The 24,786-nt window shown below is 40.6% G+C and overlaps 1 protein-coding gene across 1 annotated transcript in view; it reads left to right on the top strand.

The window, feature by feature from the left end:
* Nucleotides 1-24,786, top strand: part of LOC104073505 (receptor-type tyrosine-protein phosphatase T) — a 150,955-nt gene that overhangs the window by 74,503 nt on the left and 51,666 nt on the right. The window contains exons 8-10 of the mRNA XM_009573313.1: nucleotides 5,856-5,991; nucleotides 13,241-13,270; nucleotides 23,073-23,221. Coding sequence (XP_009571608.1) covers nucleotides 5,856-5,991; nucleotides 13,241-13,270; nucleotides 23,073-23,221 — 315 coding nt within the window. The remainder of the gene's footprint in view (nucleotides 1-5,855; nucleotides 5,992-13,240; nucleotides 13,271-23,072; nucleotides 23,222-24,786) is intronic.

Here is a 24,786-nt window from a genome sequence, read left to right on the forward strand (position 1 = left end):
AAGCCTGTGCTGTTTGCAGTCCCCAATAACTGGAGGCAGGAAATTGGCGTAGTGACGTTACGTGTAGTGATACTGTTGGTGGTATTCTTTTTTTTAATGAATTACATCAAAGAAATAGCCAAAGTGGAATTTGTCTTTCAGATTTGATGAGCTGTTTTACTTTGTTGCCTTATGATACGCAGAAGCACCCGCATCGTGCGTAGCTTGCTTTGGTCCCAGTACTCTGGTATACACTGCTGAGGGTTGCATACAGGTCTGTCTTCCACAACCCCTGCATGTGGCCTGCTGACGCAGAGGGTTGTTGCTGGGTAGTGCTGGCTAACAGGTATTCCGGATCAAGATGTAAAACGGTGCCCTTCCACCTTTATCTCAACGTTATCATTCTTAGAGGTACCTGTCTGCCTTCGGGTTTGCGTATCGGAGCCTGTGTTTCAGAGGTATAGATATAATCAGGATCTGAAAACATAAGGGAAAACATTTCTACTTGCAGAGATGCTTTAATCATTTGTAGGCCACTCACATGGAAAGCACCATAAAAAAAAAAAAAAAAAAGAAAAAGGAAATCATGTTTACAAGTGATTTGAGAATAACTGTCTTTTGAAAATAAGCCTCTAGGTCTATTAGGAAATTTTACATTCAGCATGCTGCCTGGCCATTATGTGCTACAAAGAAATTACTCTGAGCAGCTCATTTTAACTCATAATGACTTTGAACCCATTATTTTTCATTAGTTTTTCTGGGTTAAATAATGCTTTGAAGTAATTTTTCTGATTGGTTTTTGTTTCAAGGGTGACTTTCTATCTGAAGAAGTTGTATTCTTAGGTGTTACAAATCTGAAACCACACCTAGTCTTTGCCAGACTGACTTGTCGCCTTGCTGGGTCTTTCCTGTCACCTGGTCGTGGCTGAACCTCCCATTACTTGTGTTCCTTCTCTCACTTTGTCCCTCCCTCATTTACACTTGCACTGCCTCTTTCTTGCCGCCGGGTATTTGACCCAGCTGTCCTTAGAGCCATTTTGGTTGCTTTCTCTTCTCCTCCTGTTGCGGTATCGGGTGCTTCTCTCCCCTGTGCAGTGACGCGGCTGCTGATGATTGTGGTACCACTTCCAGCACAGGACTTTGTTCTTTATGCCTCGCCAGTTGGAAGTCTCATAGAAATACCCGTCTTTTCCTCCTGCCAATGGCTCTTTTGAATTCTTTTTTCTGTCAGTTACATTTTTTTTAATGCAATATTGGAATTGCTGCTTTAAATAAAGAACATTTCAAATTACAGTTTGTGAAATAGATTTTATAGAAGAAACTTGTATTATCAGTCCTGCTTAGCTACATGCACTCAATAATCGTTCTTTCCTGGATGTTCTTCAGTGTGCCACCTCCACAGAGACGGTCACTTTATATCTGGTGGCTTATTGTTTTCAAATAATATATCTGTGCATAAATTGCTGGGTGAAAGGTTGCCACGGTGTCTTTCACTTAGCTGCCGTTGCTGTTTCTCCCTCTGTCCCTCCCGTCCCCACCTGTGAGGGGTTACATGGTCTGATGGAATTGCCACAGGGTATCAGTCCAGAAATCCCAGTCCTCAGCTCTGCTGTTGGCTGCCTGCGATGCCAAAGGCATATCCTTAATCTTTCCAGATCTATAAAGTAAATAACATAATTTATTACTTACCTTGCACAAGCTTTAAGAGGATTTAAGGTACATACGAATATCGCTCTAGGAGCATATAGCGCTACGTATGAACGCTTGCTGGTAAGTGGATGATTTTTCACTTTCTTAGCATTTTGAAAAGGTTCTCCTCTTTAGTTATGATTGGCAAAAACTTGAGTTTAGGCTGTTGGAATCACTTGCAAACCATCTCCCGGCTCAAAGTAGCTAAACACGTCATCTCTTCCTTGTGGACAGAAACACTTTGAGCTGAAGAAATCTTCTGGAAGATTTAACTCTGAAATACAAATGGCAGCCTTCTATACTGAAATTAATTTTGGATTTCAAAATTCTTGTTCTTAAGTTCTCAGCCACTGCAGGGCCAGCTTTAACCACGATCTGAAGCAAGGAGGAATTTAAAAGGTTGAAAGCCGCAAGGAGCCAGCACAATATGAAACCACGCTTCCCGTAGTTGCACCTTGCTAAACTAGTCTGGGATTTAGGTATCTATGAATCCACAGCAGTATAGCTGGATTAGACCTTGGGTGCCTGTGAGTGCGTTACTAAAAAAAAAAAACCATATGCGTTACTAAAAAAAAAAACCTGACTTCTCGTGGGCTGATGAGGCAGGCGACTCTGGGAAAGAACCCTGCTCTGCTCTCTTTGCATCTCTGCAGCATCACCAGAACAGTATCTCCCATGAATGTGCTGCATGTAGCGTGTTCTGTCTCACTGCGTGGATGCTGGATCTCTGGGAATCTTGAAAGGCGTTGAAAAAGCAAAGTAAATCAGGTTGGTAGGAAAGGACTAAAATCTTGAAATAGCTATGAACGTAAAATGGAGTGCTGGGTGAATGCCGATGCCTGTGAAAGTCACATTCGTGCCACTGGTCAAGATTCTGGGAATGTGCATTTTGTACAATACTTAAATGTATATCTCTGAAAGTAGTAGCCTGGCCTAGTAGATGATGCACAGATGGGAGTCAAGGGACCTACAGTCTTCGCTTCTCTGGCACTGTCTTCTATCATTTGCCTTCCTTATTAAGAAAGTAAGCTCAGGGCAGAAAATTGTCCTACTTCATGTTAGTACAGTGTAATGGGGTCCTGGCCTTAGCGGGGGCTCTGGGTGCCACTGAAATACACACAGTAATAACAGTGGTGACCTGTTCTATATCCTATTATTCCAGTACCCAGCTTCAGTTACAAGGAACAATTTATTCCAGGAAATGCGGTGGAAGTAACCACTAGAAAATATGGTTATAGTTTATTTTCTTTCCCTTTTTAATATACTTAAGCATATAAAGATTGTTTTTCCAAAAGAAAAGGGTGGCCCCTCAAATACAGTAGTGCAGAGCTTTCCAAGTGTATTTAAAGACATTTGTATGAAATGGCCATCTGAGCAGTTTTTATGGGCTTCTGTGCTCAGAGGATTGCAGATCTGCCTGCACGCCAGTAAAGGAGAGAAGCAAAACTGAATTCTAAGAGAGTGTTACTCTCAGGAGCAGCAGAAGTCATTTTCTGCAAGTACAGAAACAGCTCACAGATCTCCTTCTGCCAGAACAGAAACGTTCTCCTTACCTACAGCTGGTGGAAGTGCAGGTGGGAGTACAAGCAACCACAATAGATTTAGGCATCTACAAGGAAGATACGCCGGAACGGCAGAAAAAACAAGGGAGTTTTGTGGTAATGTTTCATTGCAAAGCTTTAAGAATCCAAGACCCAGGAATTTACTGACACTGTCGTATTATCAATTCCTAGCGCTATTAGCTGAGACAACTTACAAATGGTTGGACTAGTAGCCTAAAGGAATTGTTGGCCTTTGCCAAGATAGATAGAAAGAGTTACATAGAAGATTCAAGTGAATCAGTCACCAGAGTGTGTAGGTGTCAGGATGGATAATAAGCCTTTATTCTCTTTCTGGAACTGCAGTAGTCTACAATGGGACAAGAAATATCAAATGAAAATACACTGACCACACATTGCCTGTAGTAACAAGCAACAGCCTGGCAAAATCAAATCGATCTAGTGGATTAGAAGATGGAGTTGACATCACATTCTTAATGGTTTTTTAACGTGGCTCACAATTCATGAGGGTATTCAGATGGTACAAAAATGGAAGGGGTCTGACTGTGCTGTTTGTGGTAGAAAACCATTCTTCAACACCTATTATTTAGGGTCATAGGAGTAACTGCAACTCAAGTGAAGGATAATTTGGAGTACTTCTGAGCTTCACTTCAAATGAATAGTTTTAGCTGTTTTCGGGGAAAAAATGTACCTTTATCATTTACTTTGTTGTGTGATAGTGTCGGGATTGCCTGTACGATGGCATATAGCTCACCTCTTGGGCAGATTTGATCCAAGATTATAAGAGATGTTGTCAAATAAAGATGGTAATATGCAACCAATACATTGTTTTATTTTCATGCTCAGGAGTCCCATTAATGCATTTCAGACATGTGCGCACAGTAGTTACCAGTGAACTCTTAACCGAATGGGAAAATTGGTGGATGCAGCAGAGCAGTAGAGTTGTCCGGGACAAAAAGCTGAAAATTACATATGTGTTTCAAACAGCCAGCATTTTTGCTTGGTAGATATTGTGTTTTGCTGTGGCAAACTAGATTAACAGCTTAGCTGTAGGAAAAGTGAAATCATAGTTTTTTCACTGCATGTGGTGAGTTTTCTTGGTTTGCATTCATCGTGTCATTTTTCTATATGTACTCTTCAAGATATGGTGAGAGGAGAATATAACACCTTATTCAAGATCAGATCCCCATCCCTGGAAGTCCATCAGCTACGGCCCTATTCAGAACGTATCAGAAAGCCCTATATTCAGTTATATGATTTGATCATGGTAACCATTGGGACTCATTCTTGCAGACAGAGATTTTTTAAAAGCATATGCAGTTTAACGTGTGGCAAATGGGCAAAAGAATAACCCAGTGAGGCTTTCTGCTGTCTCACCAGCATATGGACTCAATTGAATATTATCTCCCCAAGCAACTGACTTCATGAACAGAAGTGATTCAGCTTTTCCTGAAGGTCAGCAACAGAGTTGTTAAAAGAGCAATGATGACAGCACTCTGTTTTCACCTTTGATTCCCTTTTCCTACTGTGTTTAGCTGTAGAGGGAGACTTGGCTGACTCCAACAGCAAAGGTGAAGCCCAAGATAAGATTGTGATCTCCTGTAACATGAGTTCATTTAACTTCATCAAATGCAATGGTGATATTTTTAGGAGTCGTTAAGTGTATCAGGAATATAATAAAGATAGGCTTATTTAGTCTTTAGAGTAGCCACGACTCAAATCTCGTGGGGCTTTCTAAATCAAAGTCAGTGGTTTAAGCTATATCTGGAAAAATTCTGTGCAGCAAATAGTGAAGTCAGCAGAGCTAAGGTATATAATAAGTGCTATACAAGTAATCCCAGCAACAGGGGAGGGGGTAGCATTCTGCAAGGTCTCAGTTATTGCAGGGGCAAAAGACCCTTAAAGTCAGATCACAACAAGGAAGTAAAAGAAGAAATGCTGTGCAAATAATGTTCCTAAATGTGTTTTATTTTTAGGTGTGTAGGCTTTACTCTTAAAAACCCAAAAATTTCAAATAGAAATTATGTTGTCTTGCCTGGGCTGCAGAAGAACTCATGCATGGAATACATTAGATCATGTGGGGGGTGCTCTGTGCCTTGAATTAATGCTTGTTACAAGCATAATTGTAACTGTATGTTTATATGTTTACAAAAGCCAGGCCTCCAGTATAGTGAGAAATACAAATGTGTTCGGATTTTAAAAGGAAAAAAGTTTCTGCAACTAATGTTATGGGATATGTTACTGCAAACTTTTACATTTATTATTTCGAAGAGTAAGGATTGCACCTCCACTTAAGCCATTTGAGATGAAAATTATAACTGCTATTCATTCTCCTGCTTCTGGGTGTATGCTGAGTGCTTCAGAAGAGTAAATTCCCCATAACAGTATGATATTGTGAAATATTAGAGTCAGTTGCATTACACTGGGATTTTACACCCTATTACTGCTCTGAATTGTCTGTCATTAGCCCTTATTAAAGGCAGATTTGGTTAGATGGACAATTGTCTATTGCAATTTGATTGCAAATATGTTGTCAGGCTTTCAAATGAATATTTGAAGTGGATCATTGCACGATTTTTCTACAATTTCTCTTTTTATCTCCTCCTTCCTCTCCCTCCATCTTTTAAGGAGCTTCCACCCAGAATTCCAATGCAGTGGAACCAGAAAAACAAGTTGACAGCACGGTGAAAATGGCCGGAGTTATAGCTGGTCTTCTGATGTTTGTTATTATCCTCTTGGGAGCAATGCTTACTATCAAGAGAAGGTAAGTTTCTGCTTTGCTTCCATCTTGGACCTTCTGGTTAGAGTGTTGCTACTTCAAAAAGAAGAATAAATTTGGTAGAGAGAAAACACTCCATTTGTGTTACAGAGGGCAGCAGTTAATACCTATTTAGGTAACACCACCATTAAGAAGTTGTAGTCCTAGAAGAGATGCCTCTTCTGGCAGATGCTATATGAGCAACAAATGAATGGTTGTTACTGCAGAGTTTATAATAATTAATTGATAATTAATGAGAAGGGATAGCTCATGAAAAAGCATGGAGAAGTACAAAGTGGTAATAAGGCAATGGGAGTGGGCATGTGAGCCTGTGCAGGTAGCACAAGAGTGGTCTAACAGAAGACAAGAATTCTTTCTTAACAGCCAAGACAAATAATGTCTTAAAATAATGTGATCAAGGGTCTTGTTCCCAAGTGAGTCTTGATGAGACATATTTTCACACAGCAATTTCTTTGCAACCAGTGTTCAGCTGGAATATTATGTCTTGCTGAGAGTTAGAATCTTTCCAAGAGTTAGCTTTAGTTTACAGGGGAATAAAACTTGGAAGAATCATGTATGGTAATGAAATTTGTTCAAACAGTTCATTTTGTGTGATTTTCTTTGGACCATTTGCACTTACACTTTGAAGTAGACTATTGTAGTTGCAACTATTTGAAGAGCTCCACATTTACAGTGTAATATGCTGATTCAGAAAACCACTTAGGCAAGAGGTTTTCTCGGGAAAACGATGTATTTTGTATATATTTTTACCAGTCACATTTCTGAAGTGAACCATACTTCTGAAGTGAACCATACAGTAATTTGATTCTAAATGAAACAGGAGCTAGGCAGCCTGGCAGCCCCTCGTCCAGGGTACAGGTAGTATTACATGCGAGAGCCTTGGGGATTTTACTTCCTCTGTTGCAGGGAGTGCCGCTTCCCAAGCAAAGCGCTCTTCCTTTGAGATCTCTTATCTCTGTGACAAACAGCCACACATTTCCTGAAAAAAAGAGCAGCAGTTAAATCTAGATTTGAGCTCGTCTATCTTAATCCAGAGCACATATGCAAATGGAATAACTCTATGCCACAGGTGCTGGAGTGCAGGGCTGCTATTCAGGAGGACCTTGAGAGGCTGGAGAAATGGGCTGATGGGAACCTCGTGAAGTTTAGCAAAGGCAAAGTCCTGCAGCTGGGATGGAGTAACCTCATCAACAGTACAGGGAGGTTTGCAGAGAAGGACCTGGAGGTCTTGGTGGACAAGTCAAACACAAGTCAGCAACGTGGCTTTGCAGCAAAGAAGGTCAACTGCGTCCGGGGCGGTGTTAGCAAGAGTGTAGCCAGCAGGTTGAGGCAAGTGATAATTCCCTTCCGTTTGCCATTGGTGAGATTGCTCTGGGCATACTGTGTCCAGTTTGGGGATCCTCAGTAGAAGAAAGGCACTTGATATATTAGAGCAAGTCCAGAGGACCAAAATGGTTCGGAGGTGGAGAATCTCCATCCTTGGAGAAATTAAAAACTTGACTTGGACAAGGCCCTGAGGGACTTGCTGCAAGTGAAACTGGTTTAAGCAGGAGGTTGGACTAGATGTCCTTTGAGTAGCCTTTCCAAATGATGTCATTCTGCAAAACCGATCGCATATGTACTGACTACTGTGAATTTCTGTTGAATTAACTGAAGGTGTGGGCAATCTAGACTTGTAATCCAATTTTTGTTGTGTGCAAAAATTTCAGATTTTGTGGACAAATGTGTACATGTTTTATAGTCACATCTGCTGCACTTCTGTTCAATGTTAATCCCAAACAGTATAGATGTTGCTGATTCCAGTCTCCCAGGAGCTTTTTAGTTCATAAGCAGAAAAAAATCAGATGCCTCCAATGCAAGACAGAAAAAGATTTTCAGGAAAAATTGAGCTGGGTTTCTGGTTTGTTTAATGCCCAGCCCTCATCCATTCCCATTACCTTCCTAAATGTTCTTTAAGAAAAACTTTTATTTTCAGCTTGAAAGGTAAAACTTGTAAGGAAAACTGTCAGAGTAATGGCACATCTCAACATCCTGGTGTATTTCACAAGCTATTAAAAGTTGATAGCATTTCTGTCCCACAATGTATTTTGATTATAAATCATGTATATTGCTGGGCAGAAAACAAACAATGCTTTTTCATGATGACCAGGAATTCCTTATTTGGGGATAGTTTTTCTGTGGTGTAGCCTGCCAAGAGCTAAATCAGAGAGGTAAGGATACTCTTATGAGACAATATACTTTAAATACTAAGGAGGAGTAATACTTGTAATCTCTCTGTATTTTCTCGAATTTTCAGCTTTCACATCAAACTCGTATTCCCAAACAGACTATCACGTCTTTTGAAATGTAAATGTGGGACTCTTGCTGTTAAACACTGTGATTGCTGCCAATCTATTTTTTTGTATAAATTTGAAAACAGTTAGGAAATTTCTCAGAGGTAGAATTATGGGCAAATAATTCTTTTTCTCCAAACACTGTGGAAGAAATCTTCATCATTCTCGTTCTGATGAATGCATTGATGTGGAGATGTCTGGATACACATCAATGTTTCAACATCTTTGCTTAATCTTCTGTCTTCCAATGGAAGCTGGAAAACCAGCAAAAGGCCATGTTATCAATATGTAGGAATCCTTCAAAGAAAAAGTAAAAATTTATGGCTGATGTAGATTATCAGATTATCAGGGGTTTTGCCTTTTTTTTTTTAAATGGACTCTACATATTTTATGCATAATATAACAAACTTTTGTTAGTGGTCAGGAGGAAACTTAGAGACTGTATTATATGGTGTAGTTAGCAGGTATATAAAATCACTGAATTTTAGCTTTAATTTTTTTCTGATGCATGTTTAACTCAGATAAGTAAATGATGGGGAGATCTATCAAGATCCAGCTTTTTCCAACATTTGATTCTTAGGGTGTTTTGACTGTTGTGACTGCTGCAATAAGTTGATATCTCATAGACAGAGAAATACAGACAAATGCGGAATCAAAAATACTCATATGCAGAGCAAGTTCCAGGGGCTGGAGTCTGAGGACCCTTTTGCTTGATATAAGAATTCCCAAGCTCATGCTGACCTGAGCTGGCCCCCTAATGCAGCGCACATGTTCTTCTGTGGAACTAGCCTGCTCCCCAAAGCAGCAATGTTTAGTGAATTTGGGTGTGAGGTCCCATGGATAGAACGTTGCTATACCTGGCTTTGCCATAGGCTCTGTTAACCTGGGCATCTTTCTTCAAAACTAAAATTAGAAAGGAGGCGAGTGGGAATATTAGAAATATAAATTCTCCCCTTTTTCTTTCTAGAGCTGGAAAATTACATTTTCTCTGTGTCGTTCCCCACCCCCCCAGTGCAAACAGGCAGCATCACTGCAGTCTGTATCTCTCTCTGCCTGTTTGCTGTCGTTGCGAGGTTACACACGGAATACACACGGTTATAAGAAATAAACTGGCTCATCGACTTTAAAATCTTTTCCCATTTAGAAGCTATAACAGAAAGAGGTTTTGGAGGCTTGCTCTCCCTGGGCCTGCGTAGCACACCTCCAGCATCGCTGACAAACCCGTTGATTGCATCGGTTCTGGGTCTCCCTCGAATGGGCACCACCAGTCATGTCCAGTTGAGGCTTGGAGCTGCATATAGACAAGGCTTCCCTGAAGATGAACTTAAGCCTGCCAGGCTCATTTCATTTGTAAACTAATGCGGATCGGGCTTTTATAAAAGGAAAGGCCGCTTTGGACCACAGATTGATTTGAACTTTTGGAGGAGCGCAGCTGAAAACTCTCACTTCTCTGAGAGAACAGTTTAACAACAAAGTTCTCCTTCTGTTTTACAAACAGAAATGTTAGGCGCTTAAGCTCTTGCGTTTGATTTTTGCATTAACCTTACTTTAAAAAGAGTTCCTCTTTTCAGTTCACTAAGGCTCATGCCTCAGTGTAACAAGACAGTGTAGTCTTGCAAGGCAACAATGCAGAAAAATAATTTAATTAGACAAACTTGAGGCATTTTCTTCAAATGGAGCTGGAAAACATCACAGTGACATTTGTTCATGGTCCAGGGCATCATAATTCATTGGTAATAGGCACAGTAGTGGATTTCCTGAATGAAGCATTTTCTTAACCCGTGCAAAGAGCAAAGGAAGAGAGATTAGAAGAGATGGAAACACTAAAAGAAGGCAGTTTGAGGTTAGGATTAGACAGACCATCAGAAGCTGCCTTTTGTTTCTGAGAGACGCACCAAATCAGCATACTTTTTTCAACCTTTCATATATAAGGCCTGAGCAAGTGTTGCCCAGTTGCTCGTAGTTTCAACAGACCGTATTGCAAAAACTCAAGCGACTGGCACATTTCTGGGGGCTGCCAATGTTTTATAGGGTTTAGTCAGCTATGTGTAGCTAAACTAAGCCAGCCGGAATGTTTATGCAGTGGAAAATTTGGGTATGACTTTAGGTTTGTTACCTAAAAGTTTTAGTTGAACCCTGTGGTCGCCTAAAGTCTGCTAAAGTTTCTGTAGGTGCATATCTATGTAAAAATTGTGTGTGTGTGTGTATATAAAAAAATTTGTGTTTTAAATACGACTGTGTTACAGTATCTAAAATCAAAACCCTTAACAAAATTTGTTTTCTTTGTTTTGGGAACCCACTAGCTACATGAGTTACATGTTTGCAGTTCCAATATCATCATATGTATATGGATGCACAAATTACTGCAACATTTAATTTACAGTTGGTGATCAGTGCCCACATGGGTGCATTTGCCCACATAAGGCAGTTCCGCTTTCTTTCATTAATAGATACATACCTTGAAATACCTCGTTTTTATTGTATCAAAACATTGCTAATTCTCTAAGGAGCTTGTTTGTTTGTCCTTAATATTAATTAAATATTTTTGTGTAATAAAGAATACAGGACTGGTTAGTAAAACCAAGCTGAAACAAGAAAAACAAGACATTTGTAAACTTCTTTTCTGGAGAAAATACCCTTTGACTTTGCCCCCCAAAAGGATTAGATTTTGGTCAGTTCTGATTTCATCTGGACAGTTTTAACTCCGGTGTAATCGTGACTTGCATTTCCCTGGAGTGAAGAATGTGACACTTCTCAGGCTTGTGCGTTTGAGCAGACAAAGCCTCTACTGACCCCTTTAAGTATAAGACTGAATAAATAGGATCAGACAGCCTGTCATGGGTGCACTGTGAGTAAGTTCTTTAAACTGCTGTTGGTAGCAAAAAAGGAGATTTGGGGCTATGTAGGGTCTAGGATTAGTTCCTTCTATGAAAACTCAGCTCCTTATTCTGCATTAGGATTTAGGTTGTTACGTTAAACTAATTAAATAAAACTCAAAAGCCTCTTGAGCAGAACACGCCCAAGCTGTAGGATAGAATTACCACAGGGATATTTGCACATTCGGGGACCCGTGTCCCTTCTGTAACTATATTAAGGTGGGTGACAGGCAGGGTTTTCAGGTTGTGTGGTACATTCTAGAATCAGGTCATGGTTTTAGTGATCTGTAACTCTGACCAATTTTAACAGTTAGTTTGGAAATATTCCTCAGGAAGTCCTTATATTAGGTTGCATATTTTGGGAGAATTTAGGCCAAAATGGCCTGTCCAGTTCCAAAATATAATCCTCCTTTTGTTCGTCTTCCTTTATTTTCTATCCTTATGCAATAAATCTTTCTGAGCTTTCCTCTGTAGCCTTGAGGGATATGCAGCTTTTTAGTGAGAACTAAGAGCCTCGTGTGATCGCATATGTCCGCCGGCTGAGACATGAGAAAAGCAGAAAGTACAGCAAGATGTTCCACAGAACTATTACAGTTGACAGTGCTGTGTGAAACCTGGCACTGGCATATCAGAGGGGTTTAATTAATGGAATAATGTTGGGGATGTAGGGGGTTCAGGTGTGTGGGCTCTCATTTTCCACATCCTGGTGATTTTTCTCTTTGTTTAGAGGTTCAGGGGAACTTGGAATTTCACAGTGAAGCTCTGTGGCAATCACTGCACCTTAATGGGTGCATTGCTATCGCATGGAGAATTTCTGGGTTTCGGGAGATTATAGCCTTATGTTACAGATACATTCAGCTGTACCTTGGAATCGGTGTCATTCAAGGAACTTGGCATATATTGGGAATCTGGCCAGAATTCCAGGTTTATAGCAAGAGCCACCACCAGCCAAAACATGTCATGTCAGAGTAATCCTCTTGTAGACCTGTAAGTCACGGTCCCTTCCCCAGTGTGTGCGTACAAAGGGGCGGCTGTGCACAGAGTGACTGCGCTGAATCTGGTGTCCGTGTGTGCTTATGAAAGTTGTGTTCAGAGCAACTATGAAAGTGAACACTTGAACCCTGCATTTATACTTGTAAGCGCTTCCTAGTATTTGTAGTGTCTTCAAGGATGGGATTTTAAAGTTGTGCAATAGGTTGAAGTTTGTGTTTCATTGTTTTTCCCTGTCTTGACCATGGCTGATGCTTTTGAGGCTCCCTTGTGCCTTGCTGTTAATGTGTAATAACGTGCTAGATCTGTTGCGAAACAGCCTTTTCAGAGAAGCCCTTTTCCAGTTATAAAAGGGAAGACATCACCTCTTAACTTACGACTGATTGCTGAGGCTCATTTTTTGGCGCTGCACAAAAACGTATCAAAATATTCTGAAGTGTATTGTTGAAAAACTGTAATAGAAAATACTTAATCATAGTGACACAGAAAGCTAATGCATACCCCCAGTGATCATCTACAAATATGTAGTGATGCTTGAATTGTTAATGAACTATTTGCATTTTAGAGTTTGATGAAGCTTGATTTATCATTACACAATTTATTCATTGTCTAAATATTCCAAAATTGTGGTGTTCTTACATTGTCACTTTCCTATTTATTGCTATTTATATTAATAGGTCTTACATATTTCTTTCCATTCCAAAAATCTCAAAGTACTTTACGGGCAAAGGTAAGTCTCATTACCTGTGTTACTGACATGGCAAAGTTAAGGAAGAAAGAGGTGAGGGGATTTATTCATGGTGACATAAGTCAGTAGCAGAAGTGGAAACACAACCTCTGTTTCCTGTCTCCAGTTCAGTATCCATTCCTCACCGACGTATAGCTCCTGAAAAAAAGTGTAGAGAGAGTACAAGAGGCAGCACAAATACTTTGTATATCAAAAGAAATCCTAGAGTTCATATAAATCTAATTATGTGGTTTTCTTTTTTTCTCCTTTTGGATATTTTGTTCATCTGACTGGCTGTCGATATTTAGAAGAAATGCATATTCCTACTCCTATTACTTGTAAGTACTTGGCTGGGGATGACGTTTCTTGAGCGTGCTCACCCTGTGGTAATTTTGTGCTTTGTTGTATTCTTTTCTTTTACCACTTTTTTTTTTTTACCATTCCATTTATCCTTGTCTTTCCAGCAGCTTGTGTTTTATTTTCTCACTTTCACACTGTTAATGCTTTCCCTGTTTCACCATTGCACCTACAACTGTGCCTGCAAACACATGTCCACAGATACATCAGTTATGGTTTGTAGTGCTTCAAATGCTAATGGACAAATACAGTGTCCCAACTGCACCTTTTTTAATTGTCCATCGTATTTAGCCAGACTGCAGGGAAATTCACACCTGAAAGTTGTTGTTGGGAATTTCTCAGCCATGGATATAAGCTTTTTAAAATGTAAGGTTTCTGACAACTAGGACTTGACTTTATCTCAGCCAACATCCCTGTTCTGGAGCTGCCAGGTTCTGAGTGTCAGTTTAGACCGTTGGATGATGAAGTGGTTCAGATATTCAGATCTAAATCACCTGTCCAGTCCTAATGACAATGCTGCATAATTAAGGCAGTTGTTAAGGCACATGAAAATGCTTCACACATCAGTAGCTCCAGAGCCATCTGTTGTTTAAAGGTTGAGGGGCTGGAAAGTAATCAGGGCCAAGCTGTTTCTGCCATGATAATAGTTGGCTGAGGATCAGGAGGAGGAGAGGACTGGATCAATGATCTGAGGAAGGAGTCCTGGAGAATTGAGTTGGATGCCTTTGCTGCCACCAGAGGGTTGGAGGGGCGGAGAAGGCAACTGTCACTGCTGAGAGAAACAGGTCTCCCCTCTCCGACTCTCAGAAGCAGCAGCCATATCACTGACCTAAACCTTTCCCTCAAAAGCAGCAATCTGCCGGACTGCCCAGGGCTCTGGCATAAACAAAATTGTCAAAAGGGCCACGTCTGCTCTGCTAGCCCCTCCTAATCTGCTGCCCCTGGAAACCTCCTCCTCCGCCTGTTCATACAGTTCATCTTTGTTTTGATCTGGTGTCTTTCTTCTGTGGACACATCTGGAAATGGTTCAGACTGCGTTTATATTCTGTCCTTTTAGTGGAAGTTGACTTCTTTCCCATATGGGTTGATTTACATCCAAAGTACAAGGCAAAGGAGTTAAGTATGAGGATCCCTATGCACCACCGTTGGAGTGATTTTGCTTCTCGATGACCTATCAGAAAATACTTGAAAGAGGAAACTTCCCCACTTGCTAAGTGTGTGAGGAGCATAAAGACACCGTAATGAGCTTTGACTTTGCCCAGTTACGTAATTGTAAATGCAGAGTAACTCCATTTCCTCTGGACTTCACACTGGTTCACCAAGAATGGAATTTGGCCTTAAATAGTCAGATTTCAAGCGAAGTTTAACTACCTGATAAAGTAGGGGACGGTTTTAACGTGAGGGTGCTACTAGCTAGTTGCATTTCTTGCTACGACCTTTCCTCTTCTGCACATTTCTTGTGAACGTCAGAGAAGTGCCCCTGCACTGTTCTACTGTTTTTGTTTCCTTACAACCCATCAGCACCATTGCCTCAAAAACAGTCCCCAGTTTTCCATTATATTTTGTCTTCTTCCAGCAGGCAGTACGTGGTAAGAATGTTGCCTGCTTTATTTTATTTTGAGATTTGTGTATTTAAAAACATGAATCAACTTCTGAGCTCTTTGTGACCCCGTTTTACAACTGCACAACATTGCTTTAAGCAGTCAGCTGAGGATTACTCCGCGACAGAGAAAGTAAGGGTATCATTAAGCAGTCTCTTTGCTGTCTTGTAATGGCTTCTGTGGATCAATATACTAGAACTTTTTTCTCAGGGAACAGGAGAGTGACTCAGGAAAAGTGAAGAGAGAAACCTCTGGAGGTCACCCAAGCCTGAGGTTGCAATGAGCTTCAGCAGCAGCAGAAGCAAGTGCTTTAATAAGATGTAATAAGGCAGATGTGCACCATGCAGTATATCGCAATAGAGAAAAGCCAGAGGTATCATCAGGCAAGGTTATGCGTTCATAGCACCCCACTGAAGCACTCAGTGGAGGTTTGTGCTCAGGATGCAGAAATCATATAACTGTATCTCCCTAGTACTGCACCCAACATTTTTTGCAGAGAGCTCATTCTTAGCTCAGTGCTTATGGTGTCCCAGGTACCCCATCACGCATGAGCTCTGCTAGCTGGAACATCACTATGGTAGAGGTAACACATAAATAGTCATCACACAATAAATACTTCCATCATCTGGCTGTACGTGTCAGCATTTGTTTTCAGATTGACATTTGTCCTGTTCCCTGATCTGGCAAAACCAAGCTTTTATTCTTTTTTTTCCCCCTGAACACAGCCAAGGTACGAGGGATGTTCCAGTAGTGAGGGAAGAAAGCAGGAGAATCCATGAAGGAGCATACGATGAAGGTTTATTGAATTTAGTGTTTCAAGTTTCACATGAAATAGGATGTTTCATTATGATTGCAGATGAAAATCTTGAATTGCTAAGGACTGTGTAATTCTCAGCCAAAGCTGATAGAAATTGCTACAGCCTCTTACAAGCAGAGACGTTTGATTTACGTTTATTTGAAATGTTGTGAAAATAAGAGCAGCAATATGTGTATATACACTTTTTTTAAAATAGAATTGGTTTCCATGCTAGGACCTCGTATGAATGTTTTAGTCCTGAAGCAAAATTCAGTTGCAATGAGTTACCAGTATTGAAAAGCAGGTTCTCAAATAGATCTGCTGAATATGACCATATGGACTACATCACTTTATTTTTAATTTCAGTTTCTGGACTTAAAAGTTGTGCTTCTTAGGGTAATTCTCGTCTCTTTCAGATTATTCCTCTCAACCCTTTGTCATCGGCTGTACTGGCATTTCTTCTTGTTAGGGACCAAAATCTCCAACCCTAACTCTTCTAAGCAATTCTTAATGATAAGTCTATTAAAGTCATGGAGACATATATCATGAGTAACTGATGTTTGCAGTGACAGGCCATAAGCGTTGTGGAAGTCTCTAGACTGGAGTTCTGCCTTCAGCCTGTCTTGTGTTCTGCTGCAATCCAGGACTGTAAAGTCTGATTCTGTAAGATGGTTGAGTACATGCAGCTTCGGTGAAACCAGTCAAAAATATTCATTTATAAGAGCAGCTCTTTTAGCTATTTTGTGCATATTTTGTGCATACTGGGTAAATAGTTGTAGGATATTTGTGTAGCAACACTTAATTAAAAAACAACATATAGGAAGGGTTATTATTGTGGCTGAAAGAGAAGGCCATAAAGATCTTTAACACACTTGAAGTACAAACCCAGGAGGTCTCTATTCCTAACTTGCTAAGTCATCATGCAGGATTGACATCATTTTGTGTACTTCAATTTACCCATCATTAAAAGTTAGTTGCTTACGATTTGAGATCCTTGGACAGAACTTGGTTTTGTGATGGCAAGAGAGGGATGCAGAATTAGGAGTTCCCGTCCTGGTGCACTCATTGCATCACTGTCGCATGAACCTTTTCAGAGGAGTTACTCTGTATTTACACCACTACAAATGTTGTCCAAGGTTTGTACAGAACTGCTGGCTCTGTCACATTGCACTTAAGTCTAATGCTTTGTAAGATATGATGTGCGATGTAAGATGGCAACCCATCCACGTCCGAAAGTTTTTGGTTCTTTTCTTAGCTGAAGCTGTAAAACACAGACAGCAATTCATCTGGTTTAAAGGAGGTTTTGCATTTAATGACAGACACCACTTTTGCAACAGTATTTTCAACTGCAGCAACCCCACATCTATGCTTTATTACTTCCTCACCAGGAAAAGGACTGGAAATGTTTGCTGTGTTGGTTTTTTTTGTTTTGTTTTGTTTCTTTCTCCTGGGCTGGGTAATGGTTGCAGAATGAAATTTAATCAAGAGTGATATCAGACCAGAGAAGTATTTCTGGAAATGCTTCGTGTATGTGTTACAAGCACTCAGTTTAATGTTATTTGTAAGAAAAGGGCACTCAATGGCCAATATGTTGTTTTCCTTTTCCCCTGAACTGGCCAGAGTACTGAGGACACGATTGCAATGTAGGAAGCCCCTTCAATTCTCGTCATAATTTCATACCAATTTTAATTATTTTGGTGGTTTCAGCCAGGAGTTTCTTTTCATGGGAGAGGATCTGTCAAAGGTATTAAGCTAAATTTATACTTGCATTTTCTGAAATAACAGAGTTTGCGCTGAATTTATTTCCACCGTCTGTGGGACATTTGAAAAGAAATAAAACATTATTTTATTTATAGGCATACCTCTCTGTAACCACATACATACATAAATATCTCCATATAGTTCCGTGGATGGTGGGATCTGCCTGCACAGGTCAGCTTGCTAAATCAGAATTTTAAGAAGAAACTGGTTTTCTCATTAGATGCTGGAAAAACAGAATCATGAATCAGTGGTTATGCCAGTCTAATGAAAGCAAATTAGGAAAAAATATAATTAAATATAAATTAAATATAATTAAAATCCAGAAAGATTTTATTTAGAACATATCTGTGTGGTGATGGCAAGCCTAAACTTTGCAGAGGGCAGTGTTTACTGGCTGTCTATACCAGCATATACTTACACTGTATGGCTCTTATATGCACCTGTCTTGTCTAAAGTTTATATGTCCTCCACAAATAGTGATTAATTTGATCAAGTAAAGCTTAGAGAGCACAGCCCGACATTTTTCAAGACCTATGTTTGTATACACACAGTACAAAATATTTCAGAGCATCTTTTGACTTGTATCTACGTTACATCACTTTCTCGCGTCAAGTAATGTTTGCTTTGTAAGTAGAAGTGGTGTGTCCTCGCTCTTCCCCTTTACTCTGGTGAGTTCCCTCTGCCCCTGCAATAACCTGCACTGGGTTTGGCTTCACCAGGGCAGGCGCTAAAAAAGTGCAAGTAAAGCTCGCTCTCTGCTTGCCGGTAAGTGGAGGATTTGCCCTTACAGTGGCTATAAGAAGCAGTAAGCTGCCTATGTGCTTAGGCCAGAGAATATTTCTCAGCTCTGCCGAGGTTACAGTCGGCACAAAGGGAGCATGTGGTGAACCACAGTTTTAAGTGGGACCGTCGGAGCCCGGGGAGGAGATACCCCAGCTGTCGGGCTGCCAGGAGGCTGTACTGCTTTTAACCCTCATTCCTGTTGCTCTCTCTTTGAAGACCTCCAGTGACCGAGATTTCACAGCCTACCTGCCCAGTCAGCTTGAGAGACGGGCAGTCTCTGCTGCATACAGTTTTCCCAAAGTTTAAAATGAACTGCCCTTCCCATAGCTTAGCCCCATTACTTTTTCCCCAGCCCCTGGAGACGGGGAGAACAGCTTGCCTGTCATGTCTTTTCATACGTTTGAAGACCTATCAACCCTATTTGATTTTCTTTTCTCTAGATTAAAGATCCGTATTTCCTTTGGTCTTTGCTTGTAGGTCACGCTTCCTAGATTGACCTTTCTTGTTCTGCTTTTGTATGTGTCCCTTTGGCACACATCTTATTTGAAGTGCAGTATTGCAGCAGAGGCCTTACTGATCCTCGGTCAGAGCAAAAGGATTACCTGTGGCTTGCAGACCATAGTGCCGTGTATAATCCTTCCCTTATTTTTATACCAGCATGAAACTGTTCTTTCAAACTGAGTTTGTGATCTACTACAAGTTTAGGAGACAGAGTTTCTTTTCAATAGAACTGCTGTTTAACCAGTGCTCCCAATTGGATATTTGCATGGCTGATCGCTGCCTGCCTTAAATTTATGCAGATTTCATCATAAATAATACGGGTACTCCTAGCAGGCTGCTGCGCACAAATATCTAAAAGGAATTGTATTTTGTAGCTTTCTTAAATTGCTTATTGAAAATGAGGTCAATATGCAATTCTTTTCTGTAGGAGGAAATGTCATGTTTAACTTATGTGATCTATACCTAATGTCTAAATTACCTGTGCATGCAAATCTACATTATGGTGTATATAATCCATCCTTGTGAAACTTCTAAAATTAAACCTGTCAACGTACATGTACAAGAGCTCTTTAGGAGTGGCAGTTACAGATTTAACATTCATGCATGTAAAATTGCTATGAAAAGTTAGAGAAGAGTTTGAAGCTGCTTTTAAAATATAATCCCTGAAGTTTATCCAAACCTCTGCAAAACAGGGGTCTGATCCTGCAGATACATCTGACTGAAAATATTGCTTGAGCTTTCTGATTAATGCCCATGGCAGTAAATGCTTTGTAGTCAATACTAAGTTTGCATTCCTTGAGTGTTAAACTGGAACTTCCGCAATTTTAATATAGTCCTTCAGCATTTTATATTTATTCTCTGATAGGAGTAGAATGTTTCCAAAGTAGCTGAATCAAATCTCCATCTTTTTTTTTTTTTAATTTAAAATTTGCACTTAGTTCAGGTTCACTGCCAATAGTTCGTATCCTTGCTTTGGTTGGGTTAGCTTCAACTGCCTGATTATGCAGCTGGTTTCATATTTTTATTCTGCTTTGAGCATCTTTCTGTCTCATTCCTCCTGTGTGTGTATAGTGCCTGTAAACATCATCTCTTCATTTACAAACCCTCTTGAACTGAAAAGGGGAACCCAGTAACTCCCATCCGTGGGCTCCTGTTTTCTTCTTGGCACATTGTCCTTACACTTAAACATAAAACGGCCATTAATATCACCTTATTCACATTTTGACATTTCAACCTCTTCACCCGGTGTTGATTGTATCAGACTCTTCTTCCAAATACCTGCCCGGTCCTTTATTTCTTCCCCTTTTCAACTGCATAATGCATGAGATGGAAAGTGTCTTCTCAGTGCCTGGTGACAGACCGTGCTGGGTACACGCAGGCGGCAGCCGGCCCGTGATTGACACTAATGCTCTGAGAGCAGTTTCATCTGGGTGCTGCAGATGTTGTGTTCGGGGGAGGCTGGTCAGTGAGGAGAGCAGCAGCCGTGTCACTGATGCAGCTTGTCAGTGGTTCACCGAGATCTCTTGAAGTGCCCTATTTTTGGAAACAGCATTTCCAGATAAATGCTTTTCCAATTCCAAAGGCATTTTGACATGCTGGGAAATAAACCTCTACCTAGCTGTGGGTTTAAGTCACATCCCTAACATTCTAGAAAGTGCTAGTCATTTGATTTTATAATCCTTTCTATGAATTGTAACGATGGTAAGGACCAAATAGGCTTAGTCCTGTGCTGCCACTCTATCCAGACACGTAACGAAGGCAGAAAAGGCACATTTAGAAACCGAGAGCCCCTTGATGTGTCTGGCAAGCTTAGCTCTGAAATCCTCAAAAGAGATCTGTCTTCCCTCTAAATTTAGATGAAGAATTTTTACATTCTTGGAATAGAGAGGGAGAAAGGTGGAAACTGATAACACGCTGTTGAAAGAAAATTGTAGCGTTTTCAGATGCAGAACAATTTTCTGTGTGGCTTCTCTCTGAACTTGCATAAGCGTTAGCTGGTCCACCTGCGAGCAGCCTGGTTTGTGTGTGCGAGTTAGATTGAGAACTTTAAACTCATGTCACCTTTTCTTTTTAGGCATTCAAGCCAATGTTTTAGGGGCCTCTCTGTCTTCTACAGGACCAGGTAGAACTGCTTTGCATAGGGCTTTTGTAAGCAGGCCTTTGGGGACTAATGGGCTTGGGTTTGGGGTTATTTTTTGCTGCCTGGCACATGCAGAAATGTTATTGCTCATTCACTGAAAGAGAAAACGAGTTTGCCAATTCCAGCTCTTTGTAGCTTGTTGGCATTTCTGAAAAGATACCAGGCAATGGGACTTAGAGATAATTATTGCCACAAGTAATTTAATCTGGATTTAATAAGGAAGTCACCCTTTTTGACTCACCATTTTTAAACGTCGGTAGTGGTCGTCTGTAATGGCTCACCCCAGCAGTCCAGAGTGCTTGTTGTTAAGGACTTCCGCATTTTGGATTAGTGTTTCCCACTGAGAAATTTTGTGCCAAAAAATTCACATAGGCATGTGTGATTAGCAAACCTAAAGGATTAAAATATCCGCATAGCAGGGTTAATACACTTCAAGACTATTGTTGTTACCTCAGGTACCACAGCACAAAGAAAGGGGGCTCCCACGGCTGTAGCTCACAGTTAATACATCCGACTGTGCTAACATTGCTGAACGCTGGAAGCAAAGCTTTTAACATCATTAAACGCCAGCTTTTTGCTTCATCACTCAAGGACAGTTCCCCTGTTTGCATCTTCATCTGCAGAAGTGGATACACCGTAGAGATTTTGTGAGATCTAAATATGCACTCTGTAATGATGTACCCAATTTAAATAGCTATGGAATTGAAACCACTAACTGTAAAAGGCTGAACCTCAACTGGTGTAGCAGATGAAACAGATGTATTCAAAAGTTTGCAGCAAACATTGGACATTTCTCCATAAATCTGTGCTCTCCTGGTCTGGATTATCAGCTTGCTTTAAAATAGTAATTTCCCACAGACGTAGGCAAAGGTTTAAGTTCTCTTTGACCCTTCCTTGCAGATGAGCGTAACTGGCCTGGCTGCCCATCTCTGAAGGGCTGGGGCTCAGCTGTGTGCTTGAACTTGCTTGTAAATGCCGCTCTGACATGTGCTGTGAATAAATAAAGCCTGTTGGGATATGTTGCAAGGAATATCCTGTTAGGAATCTAATGAAGTTTAAAAGATGGGTAGTACTTACCATAAGCATGTCATTTTAGTGAAGAAAAACCTCTTTGCAAAATGATTTAGTTGTTAGGGTTTTTTTTTTTCCTTTGAGTTGGAGGAAAAAAGAAAACTAAAGCTTCTTCTTACGGTAATCTGTTTTTCTCCCTTTTATTTTGTTTTATTTTCTTATCCACGGAAGTCGTGTAAGCAAAGGTCTTTGCCGGTGCTGGGGATTTGTGTGATATTTTTTCAAGGTGCGGGTTGTAGAATGTCACACATTCATTTTTAAACAGTTTTGCTCTCTGATATGAATGAAGCACAGGGCAGTCAAATGTCAATGGAAGCTTAGCAGCTCACTTTTCCTGCTTCTTTCCATTTTCTTATTATTAGCTGTGTTTGCAAAAGAGGAACCTCTTTTGTTCTTGGCTTTGTTAGCGTTTTCAGAGCAGGCAGTGTTTCTGCTTTTGCCAATGTTTTTGACGTCTCCTCGAAATAAGAAAAGACCCATTTTCCCAGAACAGAGGCATATTTGGACATTTCTAAAATAACTTCAACCTTTAATTTGCCCCACCCTTCACTGACTGTCGATCCTCAGGGCAGTTTGGGTGCATGTCAAAATCTAGTCGAGGTGCAGTCCTCATTGCTCTGCTGGGGGACAGGGCAGAACTCCTGCTCCGGCTCTCGGGTTGCACAGAGTCAGGTCACACTCTCCACCGGAGCACTCGGAGAAAATCCCCGGTGCAGGTGCCCCGTGGGATGGATGCAGACGTCCCTTTACCTCCTACTGAGCGGTTCTGATCGCTGCCCTCATCCCGTGCCTCTGCCCGTCCTGGAGCGGCTGACACCCGCTCCAGGGGCTTTACCTCTGCCACCCTCTTCAAGGCTGACGTAGCACTCCTACTGCTGGGGTGATGCAGGCTTGTGCAAGATCAGTTACTGGGAGGGACGGCTAAGCTCAGAGACTGGTATCACTATATTTGTTGTGCTCCGCAACGGTTATATTAAAAAGTTGTGGGGTTTCCTCTCGTGCGGTTTGCCACATGCCCTGCATGTCTGACCAAATGGGATAATCGTGGTTTTCAAAATATTTTCTCATTGTTTTGTTTTTAATGGGGGAAAACTGACCGTGATTTCTCCCCTCTTCAAAATACCCTAAAGGAAGCTAGCCAAGAAGCAGAAGGAGACTCAGACCAGCACGCAGAGGGAGATGGGTCCCGTGGCTACCTCCGACAAGACCTCTACCAAACTCAGTGCTGTTCACAATGAAGAAGCTTTTTCTTCCAGCTGCCAAGATGTTAATGGATTCAGTAAGTTTAACTTGCTTGCAATGGATATGTCCCCCTTGGAGAGCTCTAGATTCTTAAAAGGACCTATTCCTATGGGCACGATATTGAGGAGCTAGGAATGACAGTGATAGAGATCATTGCAAAAGCTCGATAGAAATCAGTTGTCTGAAATGTCTCTGACACTGCCCCTATTTTAACTGTCAAATAGGTGTAGAGCATTCCTTCTGACTCTAAATCTACTGAGAATAATTTATAAAGTCTGTTCTAATAACTACATCAGACAGTCAAAAAGGCATATGTTTGCTTGTTCTTCAGAAATATTTTTTCCTTTGTGAGTAGTAGAGTTGAATCAAATCACTTAGCTGACTTGTAGGATGAAATAACATTTTCTGTATGAAATTGTTATGAAAGAAAGCATGGTCTCCTGGTTAGAGAACTGGAATGGAAAGACAGCATTTCTTCTTTTGTCTGCGTCCTCCGTTTCTTCTTCACACGGGTTCAGTAAAACTAATCTTAGCTAATACTTGTAAACCACTCAGACCTCTGTAGCTGGAAGAGTTTTGTGGGTAAAGCAGCACAAAGTCATACTTTAGCCTCGTTAGATCCAGATTGAGTGCATGGTGGATTGCATGGTGGATTTGTAAACTTTTTTGTATTAAATAAATTTTAACTTAGACACTATGGGAATGTCACTCCTTCTTTTGACACTTAGCCTGCTAGTTTGAACAGGGAACAGCTCTGAAACACAAGTACGACTAAAACTCTTTTGTCTTTCTTAAACATCTTTAGTGAGGTGTTTTTTCCCCTAATGACTAATGTGGAAGCGCTTATAATACAAAATGTGTTTTATCATTGAAACCTTTGTAATCTCAAATTGAGTGGGACAGGCTGAGTGAATTCTTCTTTTCCCTCTATCTGTAGGTCATGTCAAATTCCATCTGCATGTGTTGCTACTGCCACTCTGTGTATCATACCTGTGAGATGGATAAGTAGGTGTTTGGGACCGTCAAGGCTAGCAGTGAACGCTTCTGTCTGATATTAAATTGACTTGAGTCAAGATCTAATTTTCTCAGGTGCTGAGTAGCTATATCTCCTAAAGAGACAGCAAGAGTTATCAGCAGTTCATCTTTGAAAGACAGGGTAGCAGAGGACAGCATTGTAACAGACACCCTAGAAACAGCGAAGGTAGCTTGTTTAAAATGTATGGGGAAAATGAAATTTTTAACACTTTCTTCAGAATTTGGATTTTTAAAAGTTTTGGCATTTTTTTCCAACCAGAAAACAAGAGAAGAGATGAGCCTGTAATGTGACCTCATTTTTTTTTTCCCTTGGTATTTTGAGAGACTAATTAAAACAGCTGAGTCATTTACTTGAAATGGCAACTATAGAAAATACGTTGTGTCTAATTTTGTAAAAAAGCATCTCTCCAGGTTTTCTTTTTTTTTAATCAGTTAGTCCTTCGCTTGTCTGACAGCACTGCAAATTTTATCACTACCTCTCTCTATAACACAGCCTGAGTCAGGTCATGGGCCGATTCTTTTCTTTTTTTCTTTTTTATATCCATGAGAAACAATTACCAGTAAGCC

The sequence above is a fragment of the Fulmarus glacialis genome, unplaced genomic scaffold (assembly GCF_000690835.1).
Source record: "Fulmarus glacialis isolate BGI_N327 unplaced genomic scaffold, ASM69083v1 scaffold3752, whole genome shotgun sequence".
Taxonomy (NCBI): domain Eukaryota; kingdom Metazoa; phylum Chordata; class Aves; order Procellariiformes; family Procellariidae; genus Fulmarus; species Fulmarus glacialis.